Below are 18,860 nucleotides of genomic sequence, written 5' to 3'. Positions count from 1 at the left end.
GAAATGTTCTTTCCACTAATATAATTTGGAATAAACATAAGACCCGCTTCATAAAATAGTGTAGCGATTTTGCCTTTCCTGCATGGTCACCCCAGATTTTTCACCTTTTCTGGACCCTATTTTAGCTGGCTTTAGAACTCTGTGCACTTTACTACTGTAACCTGCCCTTTTTTAATCTGTTTAACTTTCCTGTGGGTCTATTGCAAATGATGCCTTAAGTGCATATAAGGCATAGAAAGTTAAGTGACATGTGAGCTGAGGTGTTAATTTAAACCACCAACATATATTTGAAAAACATATTTCTGTCAGGAGCACCCAGTGCTCTAGCAAGACTGAAGTTTAAATGTACTGTACTGACACATGGGAGGGAAAAATGTGTTTGCCAAGTAGGTAAAGTCTGTTTCTAACTATTCATAAGTTAACTGCCTTTTAAGAGCACTGGGCCAGCTGCTAATGTATAAAAAGACGTCACTGCAGTTCCTCTCACTGTGCAACAAACCCCAAAAGCTGTTTCACCGTGTAGGCCTGGCCAGACCTTTTCCTAATAGGGCGAGGTGCAATTAAAATACTTATTTTCTACGTTATTCCTTGCTTATGGCCTGGTTTAGAGTTTGGTGGACAGACAGTCAATCACAAATTTGACCGATATCCTGTCTGCCGTATTACAAGTGCCATAAAATAGAATGCACTTGTAATAAGGAGGACGGGATATGCATTGCATTGTGATGGAGTAACTCGTCTGCCAAACTTTAAATCTGCCCTTAGTGTTTCTTAAGTTACAGCCTACCAGACAGCACAGCTGTATGGTTTGCTTAAGACGGCTTGAGGTTTTCAGAATGTTGACCTAGGTATGACTTCCGCTTGTTGATTACCATTGGCTTTGTAGTATGTAACTGGCACTTTCTGGCTTTCCCTTTGCATTCTTTATTTGCTTTAGGCTGTCCAGTTTCAGTGTGCCCCTCCTGTTGTCTAAACCATTTTCTGTATCCTTCTGCAAGCTCACTTTTTCGTTAGCAGACCTTTAACTATTGTTCTCATCTTGTCACATTTGCTGTGCATTCGAAGACCGAGATCAAATGCCAGGAGTGGTCTTCCAAGGACGCTTGTTCACTTTTCTTTCTCTGACTTCAAAGTGAGACAATTTGTGTGACAATCTTGCTGGAAACTGGGGGTAGGAAAGAGTTTTTTTTCTAGCACACATCAAAGTTAAAATAAACTGTATTTCAGAATTATTAACGTGCAAATGCAGCACATTTTGTGTTATTTCTGAATTGTGTTGGAAATAAATTGTAAGAAAACTGCGCTCTTTACAGATGCCCCTTCACATTTTGTCCCCATTTGGAACCATATGCTGGTTTTACGACTCTGATAATGCACTGGGACCTGCTATCCAGCCCCCAGTATATGTCTATTCCCTGAATTGTTATGTTGACTTGGTAATTACCTGAGTATAGGTGGTAAAGTTGTCACCAGGGCTGCAGCGCAAGTTTGTGCACCCTTTGTGACCCTCCCAAAGGATTGGTGACAGGCCTGCCATTGCAGACTACCAGAGCGGTGCGAACTGCTCGAGTTCGACTGTGGCCCCACCAATGGAGTCACAGTCCCATACACTGCCTCATCTGTAAATCAGGCACTCCTACAGTAGGCCTCTGCAACCGAGGAGTCAGCATGCATTACATTTACAATGCAGACATAAAGCAAGAGCTTCTGTCTCTATAGCGGCCTTTCCACTAAGGTACACTATAAGTGCAGGTCGGTCCATAGGATAACATTGGACTTAAGCCACGGTTGCTCAGGACTGCTATCTCCCTTATGGTACTGCCTAGATATCTCATATTTGGTGTCAAACAGCGTGCCTTCTCTCACCAACACAAATCTTGTGTCGAGTAACAGCTGGCATGAACCAAGGTGGCACACTAGTGGTTGTCCACCTATTTGCCATCCTCCTTTGTGCTCTGGCCGAGCAGCCTGGGTGCTACCAGAGGTCAGAAACAAAAGAACAAAAGGCTGACGCCAGGAGGAGGTCACACCTTCTGCCCCAGCTGGGCTAGTGAATAGAGCCATCAGGGTGGTGAGCTTCAAAGGCTTTACCACCCCTGATAGCCATCAGCGCTGTCCTCCAGCGAGGAAACAGCCCACCACTGCCCGAGGCACATTTGCTTGTGGACATGCAGGAAATTAGCTATGCAGGACTGTGCACACCCCCAGCAGGCTGACCACACCTCTAGGGTGAGCAGCCTGGTCTGTGCATTAAATTTTAATTTTTGCCTCTCAGGAGTGGTAAAATAGAGGGTTCTGGGTAGCTAAAGCTGACCTGTCCCACCAAATGTGGTCATCTCAGAGGTGGGTTAGCTCTAGGAGCTAGCTGCCCATTGACCACTAGTCTCCACGCCCTTAACTCCCCTAAATCCAGAATTTAAGGGACACCGAGAAACTCAGATTTGATGGACTAACTTCAAAGAAGGACACAGAGGAGCTCTTCCTTACCGACAACCAGACGTTGCCCACTGCATCACGTCAAAAGAGGGATAATCTGCCCCTGAGGCAACAGACTAGGAACACCGTGTGAACATCCCTCGTCCTTTGCTGAAATTTGTTACTCCCGACCAGAGGGACCCCTGTGGAAGCTAGAAGCACTCTGTCTCCCTCGGACCACTGGCACCAGTCCCCTGCAAGTAAAAACATGCTCTGGAACCAAAGCATTGCTGGCCATTGGGCCAGCCGATGGATCGACTGGATCCAGTTGGTGAAATACGTTGTGGTAGCTGTAGTCTGCCCTTCCACAAATTTACAGGCCACTACCACACTCCTCCGGTCCTCCAGACATCTCCAAATAATTTTGCTGTGCTTAAGCAGCCATAGTTTGTTGGCTGCCAGCCCGGTAACTAACACCTTCACTCAACGGTGTCATCCAACATCTGCATCCTAGCCCCAGCTGAGATTTTGCATCTCCTTGTCAGCATTGTTGTGCCAGTGGTAAAGTTAGCACCGATGTGAGCCCCATTCAGCACCACGGACAGCCAGGACAACTCTGCACTCAGACCCCACGGACCAGATAGAAGTGAACTGACTGTTGTGGCCTGGTCCCAAGGTCCGCACCACTTGTACCCTGTAAGGGTTCCCCACAGCTTGACCTCCAAGTGGTTGTTTGTCACCAATTGCATCCCTGCCATTGCCTTCAATTTGAGTCCCGTTCAACACCAAGGACAGCCAGGACAACTCTGCACCCAGACGCCACGGGCCAGGTAAAACTGCTCTGACTGTCATGATCTGGTCTCAGGGACTGCACTAGGGTTCCATGCAGGTTGTCTATTAAGTGTGATTTTGCAACACATTACTTCAATGCAACGTTTAAATGCCATTTCTGCAGTGATTTTCTGTTGCTTCAAAAATCAATATCACCAGTTATACTAGACCTATACTGTTCATTTTTTTTCTACATGTATATAAAAATAAGCTCTATTTTTATAAATTGGTATCGGATTTCGTCGAGCTGTGTATGGCACATGTTTCTCTAAGTAAACTCTGATTGCTCTTTGCCACACTATCAGGACTGAGATAAGGATTTACTAGTGTGATTCCAAGGACCATCTCTGGGGTAATGTGACACTATTACATGGTGAGGACTAACCTCCACACCACATAGTACTACACTTTCCTACACTAATACTTTAGTATGATCAAAATGAATTGTTACACTAGGTGATGCAATTTCCACACATTTTCGTCTGTCCACTTATAGTTTTATTAGCAAAACTGTATTTCTGAGCAAATGTAATGGTCATTTCAACAAAAAAAATGTGTTGTTTGTAATGGCAGTGTGCTACCACACCATGAATACTCCACTCTGTGTTGCACTACTCTACACCACTGCACTCTACTCTGCACCACTGCACTTTACTCTGCACCACTGCACTTTACACCACTCCACACCACTCCATTCCACTTCACTCTTCACCACTCCACTCTACGCCACTTTTTGCTACACTTCACTGTTCTACCCCGTACCACTCTACGCCAATGCACTCTTTACCACCCCTGTCTAGCCACAACAATCTACTCTGCACAACTCCATGCCACTGTTCTCTACTTCAGTCAGCACCACTGCACTCTACTCCACTGCATTCTATTCCACTGCACTCTTTGCCAATACACTCTGTGCCAATGGACTTTACTCTGTAACACTCAGCTCTATGCCAGTACACTGTATGCCACTCCACTATGCTCTATACCACTGCACTCTTCACGACTGCACGCTACACCACTTTGTCATTACACTCCATCACTGTACGCAACTGTACTCTACCCTGCACCACTCTACCCTGAAATAATGCTCTCTATGCCACTGCACTCTCTGCCACTCTACTCCACTCTACTCCACTCTGTGCCACTCCACACCACTGCACTCTACGCCACTCTGTTCTTAACCACTGGACTCCATGCCAGTGCACTCTACACAGCTGCATTCTGTAACTGCACTCTACTCTGCATCACTGTACTATACTCCACTGCTTTGTGCCACTTCACCCTATAACAATGCTCTCTGACACTGTACTCTGCAATCCTGCACTCTGCGCCACTGAACTCTATGCCACTCTAGTCTGCACTACTCCACTGTATGCGACTGCACTCTGTGCCATTAAACTATATTGTGCACTCTGACACTGCATTCTAATCCACGTGATTTTACTGTGTGCAACTGGCCTCTACACCATTCTACTCTAAGCTACTCTACTCTGCATCGCTGCAGGTCTATGCCACTGCACTCTACACCACTCTACTCTGCACCCTTCCACTCTGCATCACTCCAGTCTGAACCACTGCACTCTACTATGCACCACTGTAATCTACGCCACTGCAATCTACGACTCTGCAATGTACGCCGCTGAGTTCAGTGCCACTGTGCTCAAAGCCACTACACTCTACATCATTATGCTCTGAAACACCCCTCACAATGCACTCTACTCTGTGCTACCCCAGTGTAAGCCACTCTGCGTGACTCCACACTGTGCCACTCCAATACATGACAGTCCCTGCCACTCCACTCTACAACACTGTACTCAACTCTTCCTCTTCCCACTCTACGACACTCCATGCCACTCTTATCTATGCCACTAACGTTTAGATGCTAAACGGCAGCCATGCTGGTGAACAACATGGCTAAAAAACATTGGCAAAGACGATAACTCTTGCACAGGCAAGACTTATAGGCTTTGCCAATCCTTGTTTTAAATCTAACTTGATGATGAATCAGATTTGTGATAACTTAACCAAAAAAGGTACTTTGTTAACATCTATTTTAGACTGCCAGAACTGGCTTAAACTCCAGCCAGTTATCACACCTCCGGGGCTGGAATAAACATCCTTGTAGGAAGGACTTAATTTCCCTGTCTCAGAGGACAGTGGCCTGCCTCTGGGCCTAGAAAAGGCCAATGGGTGTTAACTATGACCATTTAGCAGGGACTTGTTATCTGGGAGTGGACAGGAACAGTATGGCAGATTAAATGCAGCATTAGCATTGGCTCTTTTGGCTTGGAAATGCCAAAGAGGACTTCTTCTGTTGATCCACCGGACCCTTATAGAGTTTGACCTGAGCCGCAGTATGAGGTAGAAGCTGTTTTGTCCCTGTGAGGTAGTGGAGTGGCCACGAAGATGAAGACAGACCTACCTGGTTGCCGCTGGGTCCGCTATTTTGAAACATTTACAGTAAGGCAAAAAGTAGGTGCTGCAAAAGTATGTGAGAGGACTGTGAGAAAATTGTTAGGGTTGAGTAGAATTCCTCCAGACACAGGTTAGGGTACAGTGAAAATCTGCCATTTCCACCACCGTCTCCACCGAATATTCCTGACCTGGAAAGATTTAATCTGAAGGATGCCCTTCTGTAAGGAGAAACCTGAATTATGAGTCTGGCTCCTGCTTCCTGCTTGAAGGAGTACTCATACAAGGACTTGAGGGACTGGAATTGCTTTCCAGGGGTCAAGTAGTTAACCCTCTGGTTACCTTCTTCAATGACACAAAAAGGAGAAGAACTCCTGACTACAGGATGGGCTCATCTACAAGTGAGGACTGCAGCCTGATGATGACATGGCTGGTTAGGGACTTATTGCCTAGTATCTTATTCTGAGGAGCCAGGGGTCAGCAGGACTATCAAGAAAAAGCTTCCCCCCCCCCAGCCATTGCAAAGTAGTGAAGGTAAAACATTTGACTGTAACAACCCGCTTGGTGTATCTGATCTCCACTGCATTGAGGGTTGGCCTAAAACTGCACGTAGGTTCTGGTCCACCGCTAACTGCTGTTTTTCTATACTCCTTGATTTTTTTTTTTCTTGGTGCATTTTGCCTTAAATCTTTACACTGCCATATTTCTTGTTCCCCTTAACCTAGTTTGAAGATCATGCTGTGTTTTTGCTCATTAAATCGTTGCCTATTCTTCTAAACTGGTTTGGAAATTGTAATTATGCTGCTTTCTTTATTTTAACATTGTTGGTACTATGTGGTACTACTTGAATTTAGCACGTACTTCCCTGAGGATTGTCTGCTGCTTGTGTCACAGCTACCAGAGATTGAGGAGAGAGTCTTTCAGAACTGTGTTTTGATATAAACAGTCTAGGTTTATTAGGCTTGTATGGTACCTCCCTCACAAATTAATAATCAAATTTCTGAAAGATACCATATAGCTACATACATAATAACACAGCCTTATTATGAATTAGTATCCGAAATCACAAACACTTTAAAAGAAGGCAATACTGGATAATGTCTAATGATTCGCCAGCTTAAATCATGAAAATAGTGTCAACATATCAAGAAATAGAGGATAATCCTTTGTCAGAGTTCAAACCATTGTGTTGCTTAGTTGATAACATAATCACAATACAAGACTGTTTGAGTTTCAACTCTGTTTCCTCCTGTAAATTGAAGCCTGAGTGTAGATGCCTGCAAAACTGATCAGCCTATAATAAGAAATATGATTTTCTCTTAAACGACTGGATATTTATCATTGCTTCTATTTATGGGCCAAATGTGTTCGTAGAAGCATAGCCAGCATGTAACGATCCATAGAGGAACTGTAATACATACACCTCACACTAGCTCCTACAATTTAAAAATCATTTACTGGTAAACGTTTTACCACTGGGGGTGCCATAATCATTTCACACATATTAAGAGCCAGTTCACAGAGGCTACAGTGAAACCCTAAGCTATACATCTGAGTGTAGGGAACTGTTTTAGATGGCATTCAAAGATTTTTCCTTATGTATCGCTACGGTTATCAGCTCTGTCAAAAGACTTGAAGGAATGAAAAAGAGTGTCTTTTTACAGTCAAGCGCAAGCACTCTGGCCTGTTGTAATCTCTGTGTGGGCTTTTAACCATGCCACCTTTGCTATTTACTTTTTGTTGTGCTTTTGTTAAATGCTTCATTTATATTGGTGCATTTTGTGAAATGTCCCTCCTTTGTGTGCCGGGTTCCCTCCCAGGAGATTTAACTAAGTGAACATTTTTGTTGGCCATCACACTGTCACGCTTCCTCCTGTTACAGCATGCGATGGCCCCTCCTCCGGTTTCAGTTTGCCTTTCATCCCTACTGTGATCCTTTCTAGACATTTTGCAGGGAGCCAATAACTCTCGCGCTCACACTCATGGCGGTTGTGGCGCTTTGAATTGACTTGCTTATGTCAACTGTTTTACTTTTCATTTTCAATTTATGTGGCAAGAAAAGTCCAGTTAGGAATTTACAATGCTAATACCTCTAACTCGAGCAAACGCAAGACCCATTGCATTACAAATGCTTGTTTAATATTGGATTTGCTTTTGAGATAGTTTTCAACTACCGAGCCTATGGTTTTTCCGTAAATTGCACATTTTCCAGTTGATAGCAGAGGACAGTCCTGAAATAGAGGCAAGTATTATTCTGCCTCCGTCTCTCTCTTCCTACATTATGGAAAAGATTTCCAGGTCTGCGCTGAAGTTCCAACAGGCTTTCTCAGACTGGAGCCTTATTGTCTGCATCACAGCAGTCTACTGCGTCCCAGTAAGAGTCGCTTGGTCACTACATGCTAATGGCCTTCACAACAAAATATAGTGAGGACTGAAATGCACAACGTCTAAATATCATTAGTTGTTCACATAGCGCTGTTTGTGGTTCTTTTCTCTGGTGTTCTGGGTAATGAAACTTGTATATATCCGTTTAAAGCCTGGTGCTATGTATTAAACAGCCAATTAAGAAGCACTACACTGCTCCGTACCATTAGTAAAACCAGAACTTCTGACTACGGATATTGCGGTCATCGTATTAAACATGTGTTCATTTTACGCACCATTGCAAGTTTGAAATGGGGATAACGTCAAAATTGTACATGTTTACACTGTTCTGACATGCGCAAACTGGAAATTTGAGCAATTTCACTTGCAAAAATTCCATAGCACGTGCAATTTGCGGCCAAGTTGTAATCCGATTCGGATCACTGTACTTCTAATGAAGCTTCAAGTGTTTTGAAAGAAATTGTCTGAATGCGATTTCCTAGGTTTCTGTGGTGGCATGCTGTTGAGATAAGGTTATGTTTCATATTGTTCTCTTTTCCTTGTTGTTGCAGAGGAAGGCTTGCTGTACCGAGCGCGTTATTTTGGAGATTCCGATCTCTATCAAAGAGCACAAAGAATGGGCACCCCCAGCTGTAGCAGACTATCAGAAGTTCAGGCCTCAATGCACGGCTAGATCATGTCCGACATCTCCTCGTAGTTTTAAGTGTGAGCACTTTATCTTTTTAAGAGCTTTGTTAATGGGAAAATGTATGAGCGTTTGATATTTGAATTTTTCTGGGTTTAATACTGACGAGCTCTGGAGGGTAGTTCTCAAATATTGTGTTTGATTATTTTGGGGAACGTCTCTATAAAAGATTGCAGTTACTAAAACTGTGGAAATGTCTGGTGCACGATTGTGCAGTAAATCCATTTGGGTTCAATTGAATTTTATTGGCCTTAGTTTTCTTTATAACTTGTGAAATGCACCGTGTTCATAGCACTTCAGGAAAACAGCTCTACCTTTTCAAAAGGCTCTCATCCTGTTGTCCTTCATAATGGTGAGCATGTTTGAAAGCAATAATTATTCGTTTACCAAATCCTATGAGATATCTTTGTGCTAAGGCACTTGAAGTTTATTAAGTTTACTAAATATTTAACACTCTATCATGGATTTTAGGGCCACCTATATGCTAAATTCAGTATTTATCAACTCACATATTTTTGCTCACAGAGCATTTTGTATTGTTTTATCTAGATGATTTATTTAAGTATATTATAACTTTACAAAGGTAAATTGGGGTGTTTTCCTTTCAGATACATGTTTTCTCATTGTACCTTTCTTCTGTCTTTGATGTGCCTAATACAATACAGATGTTTTGAACTTGGCCTCATGGAGGCAAAGTTACGAAAGGCAAATGAAAACAAGTTCATAAAAAAAAACTTTAACATATTCCATGTACTTCTATTCCCAGTTAAAATCGTCTGTTGCTCTTCATTCAACACCTTTCAGCCCAAGAAGTATTCCCAGTGTAAGACTGAAACCTACACCCTTACTTGCGTTCTAAACAGAATAGTGTTACTGTTCGGGTCTGGATCTCTTTGGTGTGCTTCAAAAGTGTTATCATAGCAGCAAAAAAAAAGCATTGGCAAAGCCAGTAGTTCTCGCCTATGCAAGAGTTATTGGCTTTGCCAATATGTTTAGCCAAGTTTTTCACCAGCGTGTCTGCTGTTGGGTATGGCTAGCAGTTAGTGGGGTAAAAGAGAGTGGCGTGGATTGGAGTGTTGTAAAGTGGAGTAGAGTGGAGTTTTATGGCATGACGTAGAGTGGTGTAGAGAAGAGTTGAGTGGCTTGTCAAGTAGTGGTGTGGAGTGCTGCACTGTAGAGGATTGTGGAGTTTCATGGAGGGACTAGAATAATAGAGTGGAGTATAGTGTCAGAGTGGAGTAGAGTGTCGTAGCGTTGAGCGGCATACAGCGGAATAGATTGTCCTAGGGTGGAGTGGTATAGAATGGAAAAGTGTAGTAGAGTGAAATAGAATAGAGTGGAGTGGAGTGGAGAGGAGAAGTGTGTTGTAAAATAAAGTGGAGTAAAGTGGCATGGTGTGACATAGAGGTACTTGCGTAGAGCGTTTTAGAGTAGTGTTGTGGAGTGGCATTGAGTGGAGCATAGTGTCAGAGTGAAGTAGAGTTTAATAGAGTTGAGCGTCATAGAGTGGAGTGTCGTAGAGTGGCCCAGGGTGAAGTGGTGTGAAGTTCAGTGGTGCAGAGTAGATTGGCGTAGGGTGGGTTGGTTTTAAGTAAAGTGTTGTAGAGTGCATTGAGCGTACAGTGTTGCAGAGTAGATTGCAATAGCATAGAGTGCATTGACGTAGAGTATATTGTTTCAGGGTACAGTGAAGTTGCGTAGAGCGGAGTGGTGCAGAATAGAGTGCAGAGGTGTAGAGTGGCATAAAGTGCAGTGATATAGAGTTCAGTGGCATGCAATGCAGTGGTGCAAAGTCAATTAGAGTGTCATGGAGTGATGCAGAGTGTAGTAGGGTAGAGTGCATTTGCGTAGAGTGGTGTAAAGCTCAGTGGTGCAGCGCAGAGTGCATTGGTTTAGAATGTTGCAGAGTAGAATAGATAGCATGGAGTGCAGTGATGTGGAGCTCAGTGGTGTAGAGTGGCATAGTGTGGAATGGTGTACAGTTCACTGAAGAAGAGTGTTGTAGAGTGCAATGGCATATAGTACATAGGTTTTGAATAAAGTGATGCATGCATTGCGTGGAGTGAAGTGGTTGTGAGGAGTGCAGTGGCATAGAGTAGATTGGTGCAGAGTAGGGTGGCATAGATTGATGCAGCATAGAGTGCAGTAGCATAGAGTGCAGTGCTGTAGAGTAGATTGTTTCAGAGTAGTATGAGGTAGTGTAAAGTTGAGTGGTGCATGGTAGAGTACAGTGGCCTATACTGGCGTGGTGTAGAGTGCAGTGGTGCATAGGAGAGCGGGGTAGAATGCACTGGTATGGAGTAGAGTAGTTCATAGAAGAGTAGAGAGTTGTAAAGTGCAGTGTCATAGAGTGCAGTGGTGCATAGTAGATTAGAGTGGAATAGATTGGCGTAGAATACAGCAGCATAGAATAGAATGTCACAGGACAGATTGTAGTGTAGTAGAGTGAAATAGAATGGCATAGAGTGCAGCAGCATAGAATAGATTGTTTCAGAGTAGAGTGCAGAGTAGATAGTGTATTTTGCTCTATTTCCATTGGTACAGCCCTGCACTATTACATTCTGGTCAGTTCACCCCCAGCCCTTCATCATGCCTTCTGTTTGTGTATGATTACCTGTAGTGTTGGTGTGATTATTCATGTGTGTTTATGGCTGCAAGCATGTCAAAATGATTATTATTGTTGGTGTGTGTAGCTGGAGAACATTACCAGTTTGGGTACTTGCCATCTGAGGGATTGATATGGGTTTAACCAGGCTTACAGTATTGGTATAGGGTAACTCGGGTTACAGTGTTATGTTCCGGTCCACAGTACATCTTTAAATTAGTCTGTTTGTAGAGTGATGGCGTGGTGTGTTTTTTATTGTGTCATTTTTTGGGGGTGAAATGTATAATGAGTAGAGTGTTGGGAATCTGGGTGATATTTGTTTATATGGTTCCTGTAAACTGTGTTGGATGTAGGTATGGTTGTTCTGACTAATGTGTTATGTTGTTGTGTTGCAATTGTTTATTATTATGGTGTCACAGTTATGTGCTCAGTGATACTATCTATATTGAAAATCTGAGCAGTGCTGTATGTGTGCTCAGTGCTCTGCCTAATGTGTTCTGTTGAAAGTTGTTTTTTATCTGGTGTAATGGATTGTCTTGTGCACAGAGAATTCTAGGACCTATCACCTTCACTCTGCTTTACACTCCCAGAGCAGTTCCAAGAGGTGTACACAGTTGTGTGTTTTGTTTATTATTGTGCGTGCTGTTATGAACGTCTTGATGACTGTACTATATGTGAAATACCTTAACTTTGTTGGATGGTGCGAAGTATAGAATTTAATGTGTGATGTTAAGTATGTGTTGTTGCTTCAACAGGCATGCTGCTGCACGTTTGGTGATACTCACTCACACAATGTATCTGATAGAGACTGCCAGCTGCAGATTCCTTCAGACTGGATCCAAATTTTGTTTGTTAGCAGTAGCCTTGCGCACTGGTATGTGGCGTCGTTCAGCTCTGCATGGAATCGCCAGTGCCAAAAGTGACTTGTGTGATGGCCATATAGGCACCACCCTGGCACGCTGACGTCAGCCCTTTTATTTCCTCGCCAGTCAGAGCAGATCCAGAAAGCGCTGCCCCCAGTCATTTTTGACTGACTCTTTTTTAACTTTTTGTCTAAGTTTTTTTTTTTTAGAATCTTTCTCTTGATGTGGCAGAGATGTTCACTCTATAAGCTGGCTTCAAGCCCGCGATGCCTGTCACCGACCGGTGTCTGTGACGTACGCATCTTGTTTGCCTCTGGTGCCTCGAGTGCGACCCTGCCGCAAAGACCTGCATCAACTGCCTCGCCACGCACCCCCAGGCCTTGAGGTAGCAGTCCCTCAAGCTTCCTGCCGCTCGATGTGCGACACCTCATCTCTTGATCTTCGTGGAGAGGAAGTTCCCAGGATCAGTCGCAGAGCCACAATCTTCTTCGCAGTCAAAGTCATCCAGGCATTTGAGTAAGTCCCACAAGAAGAAAAAAAGTAAGAAGTCAAAGAGGTCTTCAGGTTCGCCTCATCTGTCGAAGTCATCCGACAAGACGAGGAGCTTTGCCATACAAGCATTGGCTCTGCGTTTGAGCCTGCACCTACACTTGGGCTGGCTCTGCACTTCCCCTTTTAGGGAGCTGGAGTGACCCCCATCCAACTCACCTAATTTTATGAAGCAAAGCACCTCATATTTGGGCAGCCTGTCCTCCTGGCCCACTGTTGGGCCCCACTGGTTTGGGAGGGGGCCCTGTGGTTTGTAGCTGGTGGTTTTGTGCCCCAATGCCAGATGGGCCATTTGGATCCACAAATGATCCAGACCAGAGCTGGTCGTACCACCTCAACCTTCCCTGCTGCTTGTCCCGATGTCGACGCTCCTGTCAACCGACTCCGGCGCTGGCTGGAACCTTGCTTGTGATGCACGCCTGCTGGTATATGTGGGCTCTGCAGTGGGACCTGAAGTTCTAGTGGGTGCAGCATCAGGGGAATTTCTCTGACATGGTTTGGATCTTGGAGGGAACAGCGGAAGATCTGCAGTGGTGGCTAACAAACCGCAATTGGGTCAGAGGCAGATCCCTCTCCCTTCTCCAACCTGATCTGACAGTAGTGACAGATGCATCACTCCTGCGATGGGGCGGCCACCTTGGGGGCAGAGATCAGAGGCATCTGTTGGCGGCCACCTTGGGGGCAGAGATCAGAGGCATCTGTTGGTGGCCACCTGGGAGGCAGAGATCAGAGGCATCTGTTCTTCGGCGGAGTCCAGACTCCACATCAACCTGTTAGAGCTCTGGGTGATCAGACTAGCACTGAAAGCATTTCTTCTCTCTCTCTCAAAGGGAAGGTAGTGCAGGTGTTCACGGACAACACCACTGCCATGTGGTACTGCAACAGGCAGGGCTGGCAGGGTTTGTGGGCCCTTTGGCAGGAGGTTCTGCGCCTCTGAACATGGCTGGAACAACAGGGCATTTCCCTGATGGTTCAGCCGCTGGTGGACTCTCTGAAGGTCAGAGCTGATGAACTCAGCCAACAAGGCTTGGTCGATCACGAATGGCATCTCTGTCTGGAGGTGGCGCAAGGTCTCTTTCAGCAGTGGGCAGAGCCTTGGTTAAATGTGTTCGCATCCGCAAAAAACGCACAATGTCAGCAGTATTGTGTGTTGGAGTTTCAAAGGCGTCACTTGCTTGGCGATACTTTTCATCTTGAGTGGAGCTCAGGCCTCCTTTATGCCTTTCTGCCCTTATCACTTCTGCGCAGAGTTCTCAAGATCAGGAACGACCAGGCTCAAGTAATCCTTGTGGCTTCCGACTGGGAACGAAGTGTATGGTAACCCCAGCTATTGAGCATGGCCATTGATCCTCTGATCAGACTGCCCCTTCGGGAGTGTCTACTATCACAGTAGCAGGGGAGGTTTCTCCACCTGAACTCGTCCAAACTCTGCCTTCTTGCATGGAGAATTAGCAGCCACAGTTGACAGCTTTTGACCTTCCACCTGAAGTCTGTAATGTTATCTTGGCAGCCAGTCATCTTTCCATCAAAAGGTATGTCTATTGTCGGAAGAAATGTGTGATATGGTGAAAAGAGAAGTCTGTTGATGCCCTCTCTGCCCCTCTCTCTGAAGTTGTCTTGTTCATACTTTTGTTGGCCCAGCAGGGCTCTGCTTTGGGAACTCTCAAAAGTTATTTGTCTGCAATCTCTGCTTTTTTATGTTTGCCTGATCAGCCTTCTTTGTTTAAATCACCTATTGTAAATAAGTCCTTAAAGGCCTTGCTCATGTTTCCTCCTTCCCCATTCATTATACCCCTATGGGATTTGAATTTGGCTCGGACATTCCTGATGTGCGCTCCTTTCAAGCCTCTCCAAAATTGTCCTCTCAGGATTCTCACTTTGAAAACAATCTTCCTTGTGGCCATTGCATCTGCCTGCAGGGTGAGTGAGCTGCAGACATTGTCTTCAAAGCCACCCTTCCTTTCCATTTATCCTCACAAAGTGGTGCTTCGCACACAGGGCTCCTTTCGTACAAAAGGGGTTACGCCCTTCCATGTAGGCCGATCCATCACCTTCCCTACTTTTTATGCATCCCTTCATCCCTCTAAGGAAGAGGAGAGACTACACCGCCTAGACCCAAAAAGTGTTTGCATTCTACCTTGATCGTACCAAAGAAATCGGGTGGGTGATTAACTCTTTGTTTTTTATGTGGGTGTGACGAAAGGTCAGTCATTGCAGAAGAGAACCATCTCCAGATGGGTCGTACTCTGCATTAGAATGTGCTATGCATTGGCTTAAAAGCAACCCCCTGAGGGCTTTCGTGCTCATTCTACCAGAGCTAAAGCTGCAACCATTGCATTAGCACGCAGAGTTCTGGTCCATGACATCTGTCAGGCAGCAACGTGGGCATCTCTGCCGGGTAAGTCCATAAGGACGGGCACTTTGCCCATTCGGTCTTGCAGGACTTTCTAGTGTGATCTTAGTTCACAGGCCCTCCTTCTGAGATCGTATTGCTTGAGTATCTATTCTAAGGTAAGGAATCGGCAACTAGATGTCTCTATCAGATGGACAAGTTACTTACCTTCTGTAATGCCTTATCTGGTAAAGACAATATTGAGGTGCAGATTCCTTACTGACCACCCATCGTCCCCACTCTGCGAACTGATTGCTAGTGTCAGGTACTCCCCTTTCAGGGTCCTAGGTTTTACACACCAGTGATAAGTGTTCTTCATGGCTCTGTACTTTTGGCGTGGAAAGTCTTAAAAAGAAACTAGCCTCCGCGTGCCATGGTGGCGCCTTATAGTATCGCAACATCCCGTCCAGCGCAGATGACGCCAACGATGGACGTGGAGCCGATCAATGCCTTCTAACGGCATGCCGGGTAAGTGCTCAAGAAAAAACTCCTGATCCAGACACATGGCTGGGGGAAATTCTAAGGTAAGGAATCTGCAGCTAGATATTGTCTCTACGAGATAAGGCATTACCGAAGGTAAGTAACTTGTCCATTAAGTCTAATGAGATAATTAGGATGAAAAACAAAATATGGAATAGATTTATGCAACTGGCATACAACATAGCATAGAGGGATATAGCAAGATTGCGGATTACTGAAGGATTGAAACCAGCAACATTTTTAATATCGTCAGCATCCAAGACCATGGTCCAGGGAAAGAATGAATAATAAAGGGATAGTGAAGAAGCATATTGTTCAAGGAACATGTTATTGACTTTTTCGATTTGTCATGTTCTTTGGAACATGCTGTATATCAAGCTGAATACTTTGTTCCTTCTTCAAACCCATTACATGAGGGCTTCTGTGCCGTCCTAAGAGAGCTAGACCAGTGCCAGATTTTCAGCATAGCTAAAGCCTCTGCTAATGATTTCTATGTAAATTTATAGTTAGTAGATATGTGCGATGAGTATTTGACAGTTACCTAGTTCTTGAACACCTATGTTGAACCCTCCTTTGTTATATCTTAAACCAACAGCTTTTATTAATCTACCCTTTTGAGAGGTAATTCTTATATAATTCCTAAAGATACCCACAAAGGTAATCTTATCGAGCATACTCCATTGTCTCGCACTGTAATCAGTTTCCTGAATTTTAACTCCTTTTTTGTATTTTTCCCCACAGACTTCTGGAATACCTGGAGACCTTTGGTGAAGTCCTCTGAGCCAAGTTAACAGACTTTATTTAAAAGGCATAACAAAGTAACCTTTATGGATCTGGAACATTAGCAGTGCGCAGCTGCCCTCTTTCAACTTTAGTTGCTTTAGAGAGCAGATAGGACAGAACGTAAAAGCCGCAGTGCGTCTTTCCAGTCTTCGTGTCTCCATTTCTAGACTTCTGCAGTCGCATCACTCCGCTTAGGACACCAGAACCATGACAACAAACCGAGATTTTAACGAACTTGACAATGAAAGCTTTCCTGCGACTGCACTGGTCACTTCAAGCGGAACGGAAATCAGAAGTGTTTTTTAGAAGAAAACTGAAATGTAAAGAAATAAATAAGCGAAGCAGAAAAAATCTATTTAGAATTAATTTATAGCTGTATATATGTTGTACTTTAAAAACAAAAGAAGAAAAACTATGCTGGGGCTGGATAAAATTTAACCAGTGCCTGTCTGACTCAATAAATTGTAATATGTGAATCAGCCTGTGCTGGGACTGCCAGTGCCCACCCTCCCCACCTCTGTGAGTCTTTCCTATTTAAATGACTGCGTATGATTGATAATATTTAATAAAGCTAGAATCAATTTGAATACATTTTTTTCAGACAGAAAATTGTTGTGCTGCAAGTTGTTGGTGCCTCATAAAATATAGCGGCCTATGAGAGAAGAGTTTGTATCTGATTGTGTCACATTTTTATACTGAATACTTTCTACGAGCCAGAAAAATTGTAGAAAAGCACAAATGAGACAACAACTGTATGTAATTAATAGTGAGTGTGCACTGAGCCAACAGATCGTGCATTGGTTCATGCCGCCTCCACCCCCACCCCCCTCAACCCCCTCTGGGACTGGGTGTTATTTACTCTTGTTTCTCTGTAGGTCCAACTCTCCCTTTGTTGTCCTTTTGGTCCTGCTATGTCTTCAATCATCCTCTGCTGCTGCTGCGCTCCCTCCTTGGGTCTCATTCTCTTTCCTGAATGTATGGACCCTCCTTGCATGTTTCCCCCGTTCTTCTCGGCCTCAGTCACTCCTCTGGTCTTAAGTTTCTAACGGTCCTGATATTCTCACTGTGACTGTGTCTCGGTATGTCTACTGCCAGTAACTGCTACTACCTCATCTTCTTCACTGCTGTTGACGGCAGCTTCTCCTTGCGCAATCCATTGACTGCTGCTGCATCGGAGGTAGGTGTGTCCGGCATGTTTGCTGTGGTGCTAGAGGAAACATTTTTGGGCAAGGCCCATCCTGATTAGCAACAGAAAAAAATATGCATGCACAATCGTATACTGTCATGTTTGGGCTGTTATTTTCCTCATTGACTTAAACAACTAGTGTACTAATAGATCCTAAAATATTATGCTACTCATAGAAGCAAAGTTCTACTAGTCCCCTAAGCTTGGTATAAACTGCCACGGGAGTGAATGCACCTAGTTATCCCACTCCGCTCTACTTGTTTCACCATCATATTAAAGATTAATTATACTGGTACCCAATTCAATTGAGACACCCCAAATACCTTGGTATAATAAGCACCTGCTGTCCATTTCCTTTGCCAGTTCATGGTACTACAAATGGTGCTTGCCCGTATCAAGAGAATGTTGTTGCAAGCCAACCCTCAGTGGGCAGATTCATACAATTAATTGAAACAATACTGAACAATTGTATTAATAAAGGCATACATTTAGAACGATTCAATATTCAGAATTAGATTTATCTCGATATTAATGTCTGTACAGTGAGATTATGTAACTATTGGAACATAAGAATTGATGAAGTGATGGCAGTCTCAGTTGTGCCTGCGTTGTACTGAGGATAACACTGGTCTTTCTCTGGAGATAATTATGTAGTGGTAAAAGCTTCAAATCCATTTACGCTACATTGATTCTTTAAAATTGCATGTTTAATCAAAGGATTGATAGAATTTTCTTGCGAAGTCAGGTGCTGGAGAAGCAGAGTTACAGGTAAAAAAACGATTTTATTTTCCAACATTTGTGAGCTCCCTGAAGGTTAATGACTACAGTTTTCAAGTGGTGGCAGCGAGGTCGGGTCAGCAATTCTGTTAAATAAAGACCTTTGACTTTGCTTACGAACTATTTTATAGTTTAAGAGCGGTGCCTTCTGCCTTCGTGCCATGCCCCCTAAACATTGTATGTAATATTTTTAAGTCACTCTTACAGCAGGACATAGAGCGGTAAGCCAGGGTGCATTATATGACGTGTGGGCATGTCTTCAAGAGCTGATATGCCCCTGTATGTCTTTGTAGATTCTTAGTCATAGCAAGTGTACAGGGAAGCCATTTTAAATAAATGTGCTGGACATTGGTCAATATGAGTTCCCCAGCTACATGATAGCTTCACTGAAACTAGAAATGGTTGGTATCCAACATCTTGTATTAATAAACCCTCACTGATGCCAGTGATGGATTTAAATAATACATGCACTGAGAGGGCACATTAAAGATGGCCTC

The 18,860-nt window shown here is 44.0% G+C and overlaps 1 protein-coding gene across 1 annotated transcript in view; it reads left to right on the top strand.

Moving 5' to 3' along the window:
* Positions 1-16,987, top strand: part of DNAJB12 (DnaJ heat shock protein family (Hsp40) member B12) — a 295,716-nt gene extending 278,729 nt beyond the window's left edge. The window contains exons 8-9 of the mRNA XM_069240389.1: positions 8,595-8,748; positions 16,359-16,987. Of these exons, the coding sequence (XP_069096490.1) occupies positions 8,595-8,716 (122 nt within the window). The 3' untranslated portion in view covers positions 8,717-8,748; positions 16,359-16,987. The remainder of the gene's footprint in view (positions 1-8,594; positions 8,749-16,358) is intronic.
* The last annotated feature ends 1,873 nt before the right edge of the window (positions 16,988-18,860 follow it).

Source organism: Pleurodeles waltl, chromosome 6 (assembly GCF_031143425.1).
Source record: "Pleurodeles waltl isolate 20211129_DDA chromosome 6, aPleWal1.hap1.20221129, whole genome shotgun sequence".
Classification (NCBI taxonomy): Eukaryota; Metazoa; Chordata; class Amphibia; order Caudata; family Salamandridae; genus Pleurodeles; species Pleurodeles waltl.
Note: the sequence above shows the minus strand (reverse complement) of the source record. Positions and strands in the feature narration are given on the sequence as shown.